Source organism: Pseudophryne corroboree, chromosome 2 (genome assembly GCF_028390025.1).
Source record: "Pseudophryne corroboree isolate aPseCor3 chromosome 2, aPseCor3.hap2, whole genome shotgun sequence".
Taxonomy (NCBI): domain Eukaryota; kingdom Metazoa; phylum Chordata; class Amphibia; order Anura; family Myobatrachidae; genus Pseudophryne; species Pseudophryne corroboree.
In genome coordinates this window covers 472,148,974-472,166,955 of record NC_086445.1, presented here as the reverse complement: position 1 = coordinate 472,166,955, position 17,982 = coordinate 472,148,974, and the positions used below count along the sequence as shown (strand labels likewise).

General features: G+C 44.5%; 1 protein-coding gene across 3 annotated transcripts in view; it reads right to left on the bottom strand.

The window, feature by feature from the left end:
- Positions 1-17,982, bottom strand: part of RFFL (ring finger and FYVE like domain containing E3 ubiquitin protein ligase) — a 226,003-nt gene that overhangs the window by 5,021 nt on the left and 203,000 nt on the right. For all 3 annotated transcript variants that reach the window (XM_063953833.1, XM_063953832.1, XM_063953830.1), the window contains 2 exons: positions 2,397-2,607; positions 755-775 (listed from right to left, as the gene is read on the bottom strand). In XM_063953833.1, the coding sequence (XP_063809903.1) occupies positions 755-775; positions 2,397-2,607 (232 nt within the window). The remainder of the gene's footprint in view (positions 1-754; positions 776-2,396; positions 2,608-17,982) is intronic.

Sequence of the window (17,982 nt, the reverse complement as noted above, 5' to 3'; positions counted from 1 at the left end):
TTTACGTGGACACCGTAGTCATTCATTTTGCCAGAAGCCAACTAACCTACCTGTTTTTTTGGGGGAGTGTAGGACGAAACCAGAGCACCTGGATGAAACTCCCATAGACATTGGCAGTACATACAATCTACAGAGATAATGCTTTTGCCAGGAATTGAACTCATGACCTCAGGACTGAGGTAGTAATGCTTACAAACGTGCCAAACATGGCATAGTGGTTAGCATTTAAAGAGGTGACTTCCCTCTTTCACGTGTGCCCCACTATAATAAAGTCAGGATGTCCGAGATCTTACCCGATCTCTGGACTTCATTTTTATGCAGTGTAGGGGGGATATCCTCCAGTGATCTTTAAACATTTGAAAAAGAGACTACTTTTAAGAGGGACTTTCACTTTCAAATGAGGATGTCCCTGTGTGCAAGGATAAAGGAGATAAAGTACTTAGAGACTCCACTTCCTTACTCCCTTGCACTTCAGATTTTTCTTCCTGCAATGTATTATAAGCTCCACCCCATCAGTGACCATTATAGAGCCACTTTCTACCCTACCTGTCACTGTTCATAATTGCAATGAGTATTTTTTTCTTTTAGTTCAACTCCATGAAACGTCAAGTCACACTTTATGAAATGTATGTCACTCATCTGTAGTAACTTGATCTAGCAATGCATGACTCCACTACCCATGTCCAACCTTCTCAGTAGCACACAGTTCAACAGGTGACACATACACAATAGATTGTGATAGCTGGATTCTTACCTTTTTCATCTTCCACTGAAACTGAAAAAAAGAAAAAAACCAAATAAACATTACATGTATGAATAACAGGTACAAGGTAACATAGGTTTTACAAATGTTGTTGAAATATTTACTTTCAAATAAATTGCGTATTTGAGGTCTCAGACCAGGGACAAAACAAAAAATAGTTTAAATTTCACTGCTGCATTTACAGTTCCGAAAAGCAGATGTGCAAGGTAATTTGCATTAGGAAGTAAGGCTATGCTACTATGTGGTATGAAACAATTATGCATCTAGATCAGAATATGACAGCATGTACAAACACAAGCAACGGCAATCATCACATGGAAAGGAGAGAAGATAACTAAATTAGACAAAGAGCAGCATGTGCTATAATGGGACTAGCCCATACTTACCTTCTTTCTGGCTGCCTCCTCTGGTAGAAGGCAGCAGGGTCAATACAACAGGGTGCTGGGAATTGGCGTATGTCGGAGGTGCGGGGGCGTGGAGATGCGGCTGCGTGATAGTGGCTCCACCCCACCACTTTACAATGCCCTGATGACCGGCATGTAAAGCAGGGGGCAGGGCTATGATGACGCGATTAAGAATGGATTGCGTCATTACCATGCTGCCTTTTGGTCTACGAGTGGGGGGGAACACGGGGTGTGCAGGTGGATTTGGGGGTGGGGGGGGGGGGGGAGAGCAGGCATCTGACCATCTCCGGGAGACTTGCCTTCTCTTCTGGGGGAAGCCAGGAGTGCTAATCGATTTTCGGGAGCCTCCCGGCCATTTCGGGAGAGTAGGAAAGTATGGCCTAGCGCAAGATCAATACAAAGCCCATTGGTTTAAAAATAAAATGGTATTTTCTGCTGTATAGAATAATTACATTGATAGTTTAACCAATCTTATTAAACTAATAATTACAAGACAGTTACCGTATATACTCGAGTATAAGCCGACTTTTTCAGCACTTTTTTTTGTGCTGAAAAAGCCACCTCGGCTTATACTCGAGTCAGCTTTAGATATGCCCCACAGTGCCAGGTGTGCCAGATATGCCCCACAGTGCTAGATACTTACCCTCCGTCGCTCCCGCGCTGTCTTCTGAAGGAGGGACACAGAGAGCGCAGCGCGCGGCTCTCCTGTGTCCCCCTCCTGCATCTCCAGCGGCAGCGGCGTCTGAGTGGTAAAGGAAGTGCACGAACCGGCACTTCCTTTAACACAGGCCGCTGCCGCCGGAGATGCAGGAGGGACACAGGAGAGCCGCGCGCTGCGCTCTCTGTGTCCCTCCTTCAGAAGACAGCGCGGGAGCGACGGAGGGTAAGTATCTAGCACTGTGGGGCATATCTGGCACTGTGGGGCATATCTGGCACTGTGGGGCACACCTGGCACTGTGGGGCACACCTGGCACATCTGGCACTGTGGGGCACATCTGGCACTGTGAGGCAATATCTGGCACATCTGGCACTGTGGGGCATATCTGGCACTATGAGGTCTGTGTACGGGTAGAGCTGCATTTCCCACCCTAGGCTTATACTCGAGTCAATAAGTTTTCTCAGGTTTTTGTGGTAAAAATTAGGTGCCTCGGCTTATATTCGGGTCGACTTATACTCGAGTATATACGGTAAATATGGCTTGTTTGCCTACAGGTCCTAGCACAATATACCCTTTTGCTGGAGATCCTTCTGATCATTGTAGAGTCGGGTTACACGTTCCATCAGCTCCCACTTCTCACAGCAGCCTTTGTAATTCACAAAGTTTCTGACCAAAATCTCTTTTAACTGACGCACAGACAAGGATTCAATATCATCTAAATTGCTGATGTCAGATAGTGAAGCTCTTTTGCCAGGCACCAGTGTCTCTTCAGAGTCTGAGGACTAAGAAAGAAATTAAAGATTACTTCAGACTTATTTTATGCCTCCTTTTTTACACTAGTTGCTTTAAATGAAATATGGTCATTTGTTCTATTTAAATAGACAAGTGGTAGGTTTGATATAGCAACAAAAACATTCATGTATATTAATAGACAAATAGTGAAAATGGCAACTGTTTGCATTGTGGATTTGTAGATGTTCTCTCTTTTCAAAAGCCTGTCGTAATTTATTTGTAGGGTGCAAGTCAGAATAATATAAATCATACAACAGACGAAGTGGATAAATGAGATGCAGACGAGGGCTCTACTAGTAATAGCTTACAGTGGAGAGCAGCATAGTGTAACAAATTAAAGTTCCATATTTTACCAATTTCTGATCAACCTGGATAGCTAAATCTCCGATAACTGACAGAAGGACCCCAATTTAACTACACCATTTTCCCCATCATTTATCAGATATGTAACATGGTGGGTACATGCCAAACTAGTTGTTCTTCAGATGATTCACATACAATATAACACAATAATAATAAAGAATATAAATCTTAGGACACATGAAATCCCAGCTGTGCCTTACAGTAATGGGAGATTTTATATATATATATATATATATATATATATATATATATATATACACACATATACACATACCTACATACATACATATATATACATATATATATATATACAAACAGAGAGCCCAGCACTCACCAAAGTAAACTCACTTATCCTCAACAATTCAATAAATAAATGATGGGGGTTTAGTTGGTGGATTGGCCAATGCACGGAAGCCTGTATACCGATTCAAGGTACCCCACCTTCATACAGGTCCTACACTATCACAGAGTCTTAAAACCTGACTACCACACTGCTGCATCATCTGCCTGCTAGATGTAATGTGTACCTGCCACAGACTTTATGGCTTTTAAAGGCACACTAGTCACCTATTGCACTGGCTCAAAGATGATTGCTAAAAAACAGCTGAGACAGGTTCAGGATAATAAAGTCCACACAGGGGTGCATGAGAAAGCTAGTGGCCACGGTTAATAAGAGCTAACCATAGATTAACCCCTTCATATACACACAGAGTAAAAACCACAGCACTCACCGCACCAGAAGCGGGGCACAGCTATGCACTTACCACTCACAGGGTGGGGTGCATGTAACACTGCACTCTCCACCACAGAAGCGGGGTACACAGCTGTACTTACCACTCACAGGGCGGGGTGCATGAAGCCCATGACCACATCGCTCTAATAAATACAAACAGAGAACCCAGCACTCACCAAAGTAAACTCACTTATCCTCAACAATTCAATAAATGAAGGGGTTAATCTATGGTTAGCTCTTATTAACCGTGGCCACTAGCTTTCTCATGCACCCCTGTGTGGACTTTATTATCCTGAACCTGTCTCAGCTGTTTTTTAGCAATCATCTTTGAGCCAGTGCAATAGGTGACTAGTGTGCCTTTAAAAGCCATAAAGTCTGTGGCAGGTACACATTACATCTAGCAGGCAGATGATGCAGCAGTGTGGTAGTCAGGTTTTAAGACTCTGTGATAGTGTAGGACCTGTATGAAGGTGGGGTACCTTGAATCGGTATACAGGCTTCCGTGCATTGGCCAATCCACCAACTAAACCCCCATCATTTATTTATTGAATTGTTGAGGATAAGTGAGTTTACTTTGGTGAGTGCTGGGTTCTCTGTTTGTATTTATTAGAGCGATGTGGTCATGGGCTTCATGCACCCCGCCCTGTGAGTGGTAAGTACAGCTGTGTACCCCGCTTCTGTGGTGGAGAGTGCAGTGTTACATGCACCCCACCCTGTGAGTGGTAAGTGCATAGCTGTGCCCCGCTTCTGGTGCGGTGAGTGCTGTGGTTTTTACTCTGTGCGCATATATATATATATATATATATATATATATATACACACACATACATCTATCTATTAGGATGTGCTGATTTAAAATCAACTTGCATCATGACTCAAATCACATGATTTAAAAAAAAATTGATTTAAATCACAATTTATTTGTTTTTTAAATAAAAAAACCAAGGTCTTTATTGCATTGTTACAAGGAGCAGGTAGTTCATGTTGCTAAGCATTTTAGGAACAATCATTTTGCAAGTGCCAAATATAGACAAGAGGGTGGATTGAAGCTCATTTTCCTCAATATGTAAGGTGGGCTGTCTGAATTCTTACATTAAAATTCTTATGAAAGTGTTTGAAGATAACCGTGAACAAATTGATGGGATTGTTTATCAACATTGAGCTGAGGAGAAATACAGAACAATTATTTAACCGCCTAAAGCCCATCTCAATAGCCCTTGACACTGTTCAAAAAGATAGCTGAACCATTTCCAATACTGTAAATGTGTGGAAAGAATTAGAGCAGGCCTGGCCAACCTGTGGCTCTCCAGATGTTGTGAAACTACACATCCCAGCATGCCCTGCCATGGTTTTAGCATTCCTTAATAGCAAAACTGTGGCAAAGCATGATGGGACTTGTAGTTTTACAACAGCTGGAGAGCCACAGGTTGGCCAGGCCTGAATTAGAGGATAGTTTGAAGGAATTAAATCTGGACAAACCACGCATGAAGAAATTTTTGGACCACTACAATCAAGCATTGGGATCTACATATTTTCCCGCTTACTTGATGGACCCACATTACTGTGGTAGTTGTTTAACTGCAGAAGAAAAGTTAGAAGCTCTTAAATTTGCCAAAGAAAAATACACACATTCAAATACCCTTCTACCATTCCTTTAGAATGTAAGCTCTCACGAGCAGGGCCCTCTTCCCTCATGTGCTTATCCTTTCTTAATTTAATAATCTTCAACTGCACCACATCCAGCAGTCTTCTGCCACCTGATACTTATTCCAGTGTCATCTGCTGGTGTAACTATGTTTATTTACCCTCTACTTGTCCTATACTGTCATCAACTGTAAGTTGCTGTTTTCCTGTTTGATTATTTGTTTATGTACTCTGTAATTGGGCGCTGCGGAACCCTTGTGGCGCCATATAAATAAAGGATAATAATACCAGCACTAGTCAAGTTCCAAGCAAAAGCAACCCAGTTTAATGACCTCTTGTTTGACGAAGATGTCATGTCAACAGTGGCACCAATAGATTGGTGGATAATGCACATTGGTTCAGAAACTGTAGCTTGTAATAAGAATATCATGGTAGAAGTAGAGCAATTGCTAACAGCTGCAGCATCATTAGCTTCAGTAGAAAGAATAATTTCCACATTTGGTTTGGTGCGGTCAAAACTAAGAAACCACTTGGGTACTGACAAAGCTTCAAAGTCTAAGGAAATTATTCTAGAAATGTATCACCTCTCTGGACTGCTATATGTCTATGGTTTACTAAAATATATATTTAAAGAGAGCTGGGCATATTTTCCCTTCAAAAATGTTCCTAAAATTGGGGGCGTGGCTTGGATCAGCATGGAGTAGCAGCAGCTTCCTCCATCAATCAATCAATCTAATCCATCCTGTTCCCTAGCGCTGGGCTGCTTGAAAATCGCTGTGCAGGCGTGAGATTTGTCTACATACCCTCCGGTGTGCAGGGTGCGGCTGTGCCTGCAGTGCTGCCCTACCATTTGCAGATTTGCCGTGCGGCCTGTGTGTGAGACGCCGACGCCGCTCCCGTTTGGTGGTCCGGTGCCAAATGCCAATCTACTTCCGGTTCGCGGCTCTCATCCCACTGCTCCGGCTAGCGGCTGTGGGCTCTGGATACTGGCGGTCTGCGGTGGAGGTGCCGGAGGAGCCTCTCCTTGCTGGGACTGAGGCGCTCACTGCCGCGAGCGTGCCTTCCTGCCGCGGCGCTGCAGTCTTCCCTCCCTTGCTGGGACTGCCTGCCTGAGGTAGCTTTGGGCTGCCTAGGATGAGACTCCTCTCCTGTGTTTAGACGTAGGTGCTGTCAGTGTCACCTCGGACACTGTAGTGGCTTTGCTGTTGTTCTCCAGCTGCAGTGGATTTCTCCTATGCTGGGACGGCCTGGAACATTTGTGTGGGTCTTGATGGCTGGACTTTCATGCTACCCCTGTTTGCTCTGCCTCTGTTTGGGCTGATGAGAGCTGTGGCACCCACTTATCTTTAGGGGACTACCCTGTATAAGTTCCTGTCTGCTGGTATAGTCTGGATAAATTGGCTACTGCACTGCTATTTAATAAAGACTTTACTCCTGATATCTTGCTCCATTTTATATATACTACTACTCCCATTTTATGGTCAGCTCCCTCATGGTGCACTGCATCCTCCATACAGCTGAGAGGATATTGAAACTGTACACCTGATCTTCTGCCCCATCACCTCATCTCTGCATAGTGTGTCTGTGATAGTCCAGCCTAGCACCCTCTCTCACTGCGACTGTTCCTGTTTTACACCATTTTGCTTCGGGCTTGTTTGTTAAATTTAAACATGGTGAAAGGAGGTCAAGCAGCTGCAGCTGTGGCGAAGCTAGGAGAATTTGCGAGATCCTCACAAGCCTCTCAAACCGCTAGGCAGGGGGACTTGAATCCATTGTCTCCTGCGCAGATATTACAAGCTATGGGGGTCATTCTGACCTGATCGCTTGCTGCCATTCATCGCAGTGCAGCGATCAGGTCTGAAGTGCGCATGGCGCCGACGCAAGCGAGACAGCCGATGGCTGTCATTGCCTATCGATTGCCTCTGCCTGATTGACAGGCAGAGGCGGTCACTGGGCGGGAGGGGGCAGCACGGCGGCATTTGTCCGTTTTGTCGGCGCGGTCCAGCCAACGCAGGCATGGCCGGACCGTGCTGGGGGCGGGCAACAGCGGCGAGTAACTCCTGGCCAGCTGCGGACTATACCTGTGCTGGGTGTCCCCCGCATGTCAGTGTAAGTTATCGTAGCTGTGCTAAATTTAGCACAGCTACGATCAGATCGGAATGGCCCCCTATATCCGCGTCTGAGCAGCGGGTTACTGACAAAATTGGACAGGTGCAAATGGATGTTTCTTTACTGCGGCAAGATATGCAGAAAATAAGAGAGAGAGTGGGCGAGACTGAACACAGAATTTCGGCTCTCGAGGAAACCAACTCTGCTTTAACCAACAAAGTAGAGGACCTGTCAACTCAGATGGTCTCGATGCAGGCTAAATGGTCAGATATAGAGGGCAGACTCAGACGCAATAATGTTAGATTCATAGGGCTCCCCGATAGGGCGGAGGGCGCATCCCCTTGAGGACTGGTTGGTCAAGTTGTTTGCCAAAGATGCGTTTACTCCTCAGTTCGCTGTGGAGCGCGCGCATAGACTTCCACCTCGTCCTCCTCCTCCAGGAGCCCCTGCTAGAACTTTTATTGCACGTTTCTTGCATTATAAGGATCGAGACGCAGTACTTCGGCTGGCTCGGATGAGGCTGGCTCGGCCCTTTACAATTCGATAGCCATAATGTTTGTTTTCCCGGATTTTGCCTTGGAAGTGCAAAAGAGCCGCTCAAAATTTCTACATGTTAAGAGGAAACTCTGAGATCGGAATATACAATATTCCATGCTATTTCCGGCGAGGCTGCGAGTGGTGTTTAACACTACTCACTTCTTCAGTTCTCCGAAAGACGCTGATGACTGGCTGGAGCGACAACCCCGTGCTTCCCGCTGAGTAGACTTTAGTGTTGTTTATTTCTCTATTTTTTGCTGGGAAAGGCGATCAATTGCCCTGTTATTATGGTTCTCCTGCGGTAATCAGTATTCACTTAATTACGTGGGCTGTGCATAGTTCATGATTCCCTTTCTTCTTTTTTTTTTTTTTTTTTTAATTACTTTCTATGCCTGCATTGTATACTGTATGGCATCAGGGACCCGCAGATTTGTTATTGTTTGTAGGAAGCCCCTGCTGAATATAGTGTAAGGAACTTCTTTTCTATTCCCTATTCCTTAGCTTGGGTTTTTTAAGGTTTAATTGCTACGTTCTAGCGGTTGGTTATAGGGTTTAGGCATACCTTAGGTTCTCAAGGTTATACCGGGTGGGTACGTGTTACTGTGTGTTTTTCTATATTCCGCCTCATTCAAGTGCTCTGTGCTGCAGAAATGCTACTGTTTTTTGCTACTCCTTATGATTCTCTGTAGTCCTTAGTGACAAACGGGTGCCCCTTCTCTCCTCCTTGTCCTTTTCCATCCCATTCTTTTGCTCCCTTTCTCTACCAATCCCATGGCTGTTGATTCTGATGGACTCCGCCTTATCTGCTGGAATGTTAGGGGGCTGAATGACAAGATTTCGAGGTCCTTGGTGCTGTCCCAGGTTAAAAAATATCATGCCGATGTCATATGTTTATCTGAGATGCACTTGCATGGTAGCAAAGTCCTGGCACTTAAGAAACCCTGGGTGGGATATATGTTTCACGCTACCTTGTCCGGTAATGCTACGGGAGTTTCGGTGCATATAAGTAAGTCTGTACAGTACCACTTGGAGTGCTGTGAAGTAGGCGTTCATGGCAGATATATTTTTTTAGGTGCCCTCATTAATCGCAGCCTGCTGCAAATATTGGCTGTTTATATCCCCCCACCATACAATAATGAGGTTCTCAGACATGCTACCAGATTTATAGCCCAATCCCCGGCAACCCCCACGATATGTTTAGGGGACTTTAATAATGTAATGGACATGTGTACATACTGCTTCTCAATCTCCCTCACCCACCCCCTTTGCACGTTTAGTCACGGATCTGGGGTTGGTGGATATCTGGAGAACCCGTAATGTTGATGCTAGCTGATTCTTTTGCCACTCCACTACTTTCCACACTTTATCCTGAATAGATATGGTCTTAATTTCTCCAGATCTGTCACCAGCTGTGGTGGTGGTGGAATATCTTTCAAGGGGCATTTCCGATCATTCTCCTACCTCCCTCACTTTGAAAGTGGATCAAGATAGGGGAGCAAGACTGTGGAAACTCAACTTTTTGGTTAACTTTACTGGGGGCAGGCTCAGATTTGGTTGCTTCCTGGGAGGGGTTCCAAGCTGATAATTCATCATATTTAGACCCGGCAGGTAAACATGATGCCTTTAAGGCCTTCATGCGCGGTTCATTTATAAAGAGAATCTCTGAACTTAAATTGTTTCTTGAAAAGAGGAAGTACGTTTAGAAACATCATGTCAGCGGCTAGAGGCTCAATATACCCTTTCACAGCTACAAACGGATAGGATACCGTGGCAAGATGTACAGAAAGAGTGGTCAGACTACTTGTTTGAGAAATCTAGGCGCAGGCTCCTTTTCTCTAGGCACGAGCAATATTTCCAAGCAGAGATGGGTGGTAGTTATTTGCGGGATTCTAGCGGTCGGTTATGTTGTTCTGGAGCTGCTGTGGCGGAAGTATTTAGAGATTATTATTCCTCCTTATATGCCTCCAGAGTATCTTACTCTACTCAGCATCTTTGGGAATATCGAGATCGGATTGAGTTACCGTGCCTGTCTCGGGAAGATGCTGCATTCTTAGATGCACCATTTACACTGGGGGAGATAGAGGCGGCAGTCTCATTAAAGGCCCCTGGGTGTGATGGGCTCCATGTGGAGGTGTACAAAATTTTTGAAGAGTTCTTTATTCCGTATCTGTTGGAATTGTTTACTTCGCTTTTTGAATGGGGAACTCTCTCACGATCTAGGTCGGAGGCCAATATTATTGTTTTGGTTAAGCCAGGTAAGGACCCCACTGCTCCAGAATCGTATAGGCCCATTTCCCTTTTGACCACTGACGATAAGATCTTAGTGAAAATTTTAGTAACTCAGCTGAGTTCAGTTGTTACATTTATTACACCATGACCCAACGGGGTTTATGCTGGGAAAATCTACCACCCAAAACCTGTGTAGATTGTTCTGTCACTTGCAGAGATATGACCTACTGGAGTCGGGGCAGTGGTGGTGTCTCTCGACGCTGCCAAGGCCTTCGACTCTGTGGAATGGGTTTACTTCAAAAATTTGCTTTCGGACCACGGTTTATTGGCCTTCTTCAAATTTTATACTCGTCCCCAATGGCTCGTGTGTCGGTAAGTGGGTTTACTTCTGCTGCATTCCCGCTGGCACGGGGGATCCGGCAGGGCTGCCCCTTGTCACCAGCACTGTTTGCAATAGCTAATAAACCCCTGGCTAGTTTGTTACATACCTCTAACGAGATTCGGGTACTCCGAATTGGCGAGGCTGTGGATGTTGTGGTTCTTAATGCGGATGACATGCTCCTCTTTTTCAAGACTCGGGGGGCCTCTTTGCAGGCGATGCTCCACATAGTGAAAACATTTGGTATCTTTTCTGGTCTGTTGATCAACTGGGGCAAGTCAAGAATTTTCACTATTTCATATTCCCGACAATAGACATGGGGCTCACCCTTTGCAATGGACGCTGCGGTTCAAGTACCTTGGTATTTGTATCACGCCTCGGGCCTCAGAGTTTGTGACTCAAAATGTTGATCCCATAGTGATGCACTTCAAGGAGAGGGCTCATGCCTGGAGAAAATTGCCTTTATCTGTTCTTGGACGCGTTAATTTGTTTAAAATGGTCACCCAGCCTAAATTTCTAAATAATTAGCAAAATTCCCCAGTTTAAATATATAGAAAATTCTTAGTGGGATAGAAAGTATTCTATCGTCCTTTATATGCGATGGCAAACCTGTTAGGGTCTCCATCAAAACTTTATATAAATCTCAGCTCTCTGGGGGTTTGGGCCTTCCTAATCTTAGGTTTTATTATATGGCTGCACAAGTGACACCTAGCTAGTTGGACTACGGGTTCAGTGGATTTAACTATGGCAGGATACTTAGCTGAGCGGGCGGGGTCCTCCTCCTCTTTCCCTTTCTCCTTTACAGTTTCTGCTCTCTGGTCGGTCAGTTGCTGGACTACCTCACCTGCTTAGGCAGGCCCTATTGGTCTGGCGCTTTACTCATGCCCTCTACGACTGGTCAGGTCAGGATAGCAGCACTGTACTATGGTTTAATAAAGCATACCCTGAATTGCTCCAGCTGTCCCTAAATAACGGGATTAGTACGAGATACCGCCGGACGGGATCCCGGCGGTCGGAAAACCCAACACCGGGATCCCGACCGGCACAATCCCGACAGGGGGGCGAGCGCAACACAGCGCCTTGCGGGCTCGCTGAGCTCGCCACGCTGCAGGCACAGTGCCTCCCTACGCTCAGCGCACTAATTTATTCTCCCTCTATGGGTGTCGTGGACACCCACAGAGGGAGAATATGTCGGGATTGCGCCGGTCAAGATCCCGGTTTTGGTATTCCGACTGCCAGGATCCCGTCCGGTGGGATCTTGACAGCATCCCTAAATAAAATCTGGATCATGAAGGGAGTGCTCTCGGTGGGACAACTATATTGTGGGGGAATATTAAAATCCTTTCCACAGTTAAAGGAGGAATTTAGTGTCCCTAATACTGCTTTGTTTAGGTACTTCCAATTACGACATGCCATACAAGCCCAATTCCCTCAAGGTTTCCCAGTAATCTCGGATTCCCCTGTTAAAGTGATGTTACTCAATCTGTGCTTGAGGGGGAAGAGTCTTCTATATATGCTGCTATTAATGATCAATTAAATCCAGATCAACTGAACGGCCTTAGACTGAAATGGGAAGCGGATTTAGGACCTATATCTAACGCACACTGGATCCAAATGTTGGGGTCTATTAAATACACCACCCCCTGTATTAGGTTTTGACAAATATTTTATTATTGTCTTTCATAGAGTCTACCGTACGCCTATATCCATGCAGATAAATGTCGAGCCGACGACGCTGGGTTCTGGCATATGATATGGGACTGTCCTATGGTTAACTCATTTTGGGTTGGCGTATGGAGAGATGTGTTGCCGATTACTCCCTCACTTCCTGATAGGTCTCCAAAGATCTGTTTGTTCGGACTAGACCTTAAAGAAACACATTCAGTCACAATATATAAATAAGTCCTCTGCCTTACTACCTTAGCTAGTGATTATAGCAAGAGTTTGGTTCCCTGCTGATTCCCCTAATATATACAATTGGAGGGCATTAGTTAATGATGTGGCTCGACATGAACAACATATGTTCAAAGCGCGGGGCTCAGCCACCAAGTTTTCTGAGAAATGGGATAGATGGTGCAGTTCTAGACAGGGCAGAAATGTTGGGATCCAACCTTCACAGAGTTCATAAATATAAGGCAAGATGTAACACATTCTAAGTGGCACCCTCTCACCTCTGTTCTTCAATCTTTTTTGAATGCTATTGATTTATTAAATCAATAGCTTTTTTTATTGAATTATTTTTGATACATATTTGCATATCAGGACCTTACTGTGGTACTGTTATATGCTGATAAAACAGACATGCAGACAGACTTACCTATTTATCTATTTTTTTTTTATTGATGGCAATTCAGTGTTATTATAATGTTGTGTTTTTTGTTATTGTTGAATTTGTATTGTAATTTGAAAACTTCAATTAAAAAAACTACCTTATTTAAAAATGTAAAAAAAAAAAAAGTTCCTAAAAAAAGTCTTTGAAAGCTTTGGTAATAAGGCTATTAGTAGTGTGAGAGTAGCAAATCGAAAATATGTATGCATAGAAAAGAATGATGAATTGCGCTACCCAATTAGGTTATGTACCACCAAATTCAATGTCTGTCCACTTGGTAAAAAATATATTATGTTCACTGTATCACGCTGGGACGTCTTCTCTCGTATCCTTTTTCTTCAGATACCTCAAACAAAATTAGAAAGATACGCTTCTGATTGCGTAAAACAGTCTTTTTCCATTTAATACAAAAAAACACATAAAATTCATAAATTATCATAAAATGCCAGGTGGAGATAGGCAGAGACCGACACAACGTGGAACCTTGAAGGGCTAAACATCTGGACCGTGGAGGAGTTATACCCGGGACTAACCCTTTCATGTGAGACACATGCCTTGTATAGGCCCACTCTGGTACGCAGTCACTCTTTATGGTGGTGGAAAAATCATTTTATGATATTTCATGAATTTTATGTGTTTTTTGTATTAAATGGAAAAAGACTGTTTTACGCAATGAGAAGCGCCTCTTTCTAATTTTGTTTGAGGTATCTGAAGTAAAAGGATACGAGAGAAGACGTCCCAGCGTGATACAGTGAACATCATATATTTTTTACCAAGTGGACAGACATTGAATTTGGTGGTACATACCCTAATTGGGGAGCGCAATTCACTATTCTTTTCTATGCATGCATGTTTAAGGTTTGTGGTGACCTGGTGAATTAGCTGCACCCCTCCATTCATAGCACAGATAATATAACCTTTGTTTGATAAATCAAAAATATGTGCCAGCAGGTAAAAAGGTGACTAGATGGCAAGTTAGAAGGTTTCACAGTGAAGTATCAACCGAAGACATTATTACACAGAATATGGAAAATGGTTTGTTTGTACAAAAAAAAAAAAAAAAAGTAGCACTACATGATCATTTACCCAAAGACAAAAATGTTACGTTTTATAGACCTACTAATATGTTAACAAACATACACTAAGTGGCCAAATTATTATAACCACCGGGCAATTTTATGCAAAGTAGTTATTCCAATGATAATGCCGAGTAAGGATGTCCAAATCTGTATTAGAACCGACAGGCAGATACTAATGAAGTGCACCACTCGTGATAACAGAATTATTGTCCTTACATGTAAAATCTCTTCTAAGATTCCATGGGGGTCACAGGAGATACACTGGGGTATAGAAGATAGTTTGTGGAACCTGATAATAAAAATCTTTTGCGACTTTAGCTTGACTCCTCACCCTCTATACCCCACCTGATTTCAGTTTAATTTAACAAAGCCAAGCAGAGATGGAAGGAGGAAGGACAAAAGGAGGAAGAAAATCCTCAATTAAGTGACCAAACAGGTCACAACAACATACAGCACACAGCCAAAACCAAACATAACCAACAAACACTGAACACAGCAGATCAGGTAGGGCATCTAGTGTCCCCCATGGAGTTGAAGAAAGGGATTTTAATGGCAAATACAAAAATCCTATTTTTTCATTCTTCCTTGGGGACACTGGAGATTGCCACACTGCACCCAAGAGTGCCCACTGATCTAGTGGAATGAGCCATAACTCTGGCAGGTACCAGTTGACCCTGGGCAATGCAAGCCTGTCCGATAACCTCTCTAATCAATAGTCTGCTTAGAAACTGACCAACCTCTTTTTGTGCAACTCGTAGAAAACAAACACAGCAGTCTGCAACTGCTAAGTATGGGACACATACAAGTAACGGGCCCAAACCACATCCCAAGACTGGATTCAAGCATCTCCACCAGAGAGGATCGGAACTACAATAGGTTGATTTAGGTGAACTTTTGTGTCTTTTTTGCAAAAAGGTTCCGTCTTGTAATCATGAAAATCTAGGGGAGAATGACCAGATAGGGCACTGAGATTCGCTGAGTCACGTGGTTCAACATTACAGGATTGTAAATTCAAAAATTGAGAAAGACAATGACAAAACCTGCACCTTTAAGTATCTGAGTGTCAAACCCACATACAGCCCTGCCTGAAGGAACAACAGAATGTGTAAAGGCTTTAAGAGCAATAGAGGAAGACCCTGTCTTTCACATCAGGCTACATAAGCCCGCCAGTTGTGGTGATAGCGTGCCAGAGAAAGTGGCTTGCAAGCACCAAGCATAGTCGGAATGACAGATTGTGCAACCCCCCCCCCCCCCCCCCCCTCATTATTCTGCTACTCTAATGACTAATGTATTTTATGGATAAGTGTCCCTAGGTTGTTCCCAGAGATATGCGATGCTAGCAAGAAAGTTGGTAAAAAAACAAAAACACAACCTAAGAATTGTTAATTTACTTTCATTTCACCACCCTTCCCCCATGTGACTGAACAATGCACTGCACAGAAAGATTGATAGCTGGCTACTGGCACCTTTTGCAGCAGGTCAGTGTTACTACTGTGCCCAGTCATCTATTTTACCAATTGTTGTCAAGACCACTATGCAATAGGTCAGGTGTTCCATAAACACTGTAGAACAGGTAAGTTACCCATACTCTAGCCATTTTGTAACAGGAAGATGTTTTTAGTTTGTGCCTTTGCTACCATGTACCAGATTGTACCTATTGTCATTGATTACTGTACAATATGTAGCTATCTGCAGTCTGTGCTCCTAATCACTGTGTAAAGCTGGGTACACACTAGACGATATGTAGTCTGATCCGACGGACCAACATATTGGCACAACATCTAGTGTGTATCCGCGATGTCGCTGAGAATTCTCGCTGCTGCGCGTAGTCAGCAACATCCTCCATCGCCCCTACATGCAGGGCTAACACAAGACATAGTTAGCGAGGGCCATGCCGCCACTCCCAGCATTAACAAGTGTGCATGCTTTGGCCGATGCCAGTTCCCCCGCCAGGTCCCATCGCTAGGTACACATCGTCTAAAGAACGGCCGCTATATCAACCAGTGTGTACGGGCCTTAAGACAGGCAAAAACAAAAAGGCAAGCTCAATCTCATAGGAACTGGCCGAGAGGGGCTGTTTGGCATAACTTCAGCAATGATGTATGAGGACACATCTGTAATAAGTATTCTGGCTTACCACTAGAATATGTGATTAAACACACAGTAACACTCTTGCAGTTTTCCACAAATTAATAAAAAAAAAAAAAAAAAACTCAAACCTCAACCCCTATGGAGATAGAGGGGAAGGAAGAACCAACCTGCAGGTGGCTTCTGTACCAAACCACTTGGTCCAACTGTAACTCGGAAGAAGGGGAGTATACTGCCTCAGAGCAGTACAGGGGCTTGAGTCCCACCATGACTCAAGCATGTGGAGTTTGTATATTCTCACTGTGCTTGGGTTGGTTTCCTCCCACAACTCCAAAAAAAAAAAAAAAAAAGAATTTACTTACCGATAATTCTATTTCTCGTAGTCCGTAGTGGATGCTGGGGACTCCGTCAGGACCATGGGGAATAGCGGCTCCGCAGGAGACAGGGCACAAAAGTAAACGCTTTAGGATCAGGTGGTGTGCACTGGCTCCTCCCCCTATGACCCTCCTCCAAGCCTCAGTTAGGATACTGTGCCCGGACGAGCGTACACAATAAGGAAGGATTTTGAATCCCGGGTAAGACTCATACCAGCCACACCAATCACACTGTACAACCTGTGATCTGAACCCAGTTAACAGCATGATAACAGCGGAGCCTCTGAAAAGATGGCTCACAACAATAATAACCCGATTTTTGTAACAATAACTATGTACAAGTATTGCAGACAATCCGCACTTGGGATGGGCGCCCAGCATCCACTACGGACTACGAGAAATAGAATTATCGGTAAGTAAATTCTTATTTTCTCTGACGTCCTAAGTGGATGCTGGGGACTCCGTCAGGACCATGGGGATTATACCAAAGCTCCCAAACGGGCGGGAGAGTGCGGATGACTCTGCAGCACCGAGTGAGAGAACTCCAGGTCCTCCTCAGCCAGGGTGTGCCCCTGACCAAGTAGCAGCTCGGCAAAGTTGTAAAGCCGAGACCCCTCGGGCAGCCGCCCAAGATGAGCCCACCTTCCTTGTGGAATGGGCATTTACATATTTTGGCTGTGGCAGGCCTGCCACAGAATGTGCAAGCTGAATTGTACTACACATCCAACTAGCAATCGTCTGCTTAGAAGCAAGAGCACTCCGTTTGTTGGGTGCATACAGGATAACAGCAAGTCAGTTTTCCCGACTCCAGCCGTCCTGGAAACATATATTTTCAGGGCCCTGACAACATCTAGCAACTTGGAGTCCTCCAAGTCCCTAGTATCCGCAGGTACCACAATAAGCTGGTTCAGGTGAAACGCTGACACCACCTTAGGGAGAAACTGGGGACGAGTCCGCAGCTCTGCCCTGTCCGAATGGACAATCAGATATGGGCTTTTGTGAGACAAAGCGGCCAATTCTGACACTCGCCTGGCGAGGCCAGGGCCAACAGCATGGTCACTTTCCATGTGAGATATTTCAAATCCACAGATTTGAGCGGTTTAAACCAATGTGATTTGAGGAATCCCAGAACTACGTTGAGATCCCACAGTGCCACTGGAGGCACAAAAGGGGGTTGTATATGCAGTACTCCCTTGACAAACTTCTGGACTTCAGGAACTGAAGCCAATTCTTTCTGGAAGAAAATCGACAGGGCCGAAATTTGAACCTTAATGGACCCCAATTTGAGGCACATAGACACTCCTGTTTGCAGGAAATGTAGGAATCGACCGAGTTGAAATTCCTCCGTGGGGGCCTTCCTGGCCTCACACCATGCAACATATTTTCGCCAAATGCGGTGATAATGTTGTGTGGTCACCTCCTTCCTGGCTCTGACCAGGGTAGGGATGACCTCTTCCGGAATGCCTTTTTCCCTTAGGATCCGGCGTTCAACCGCCATGCC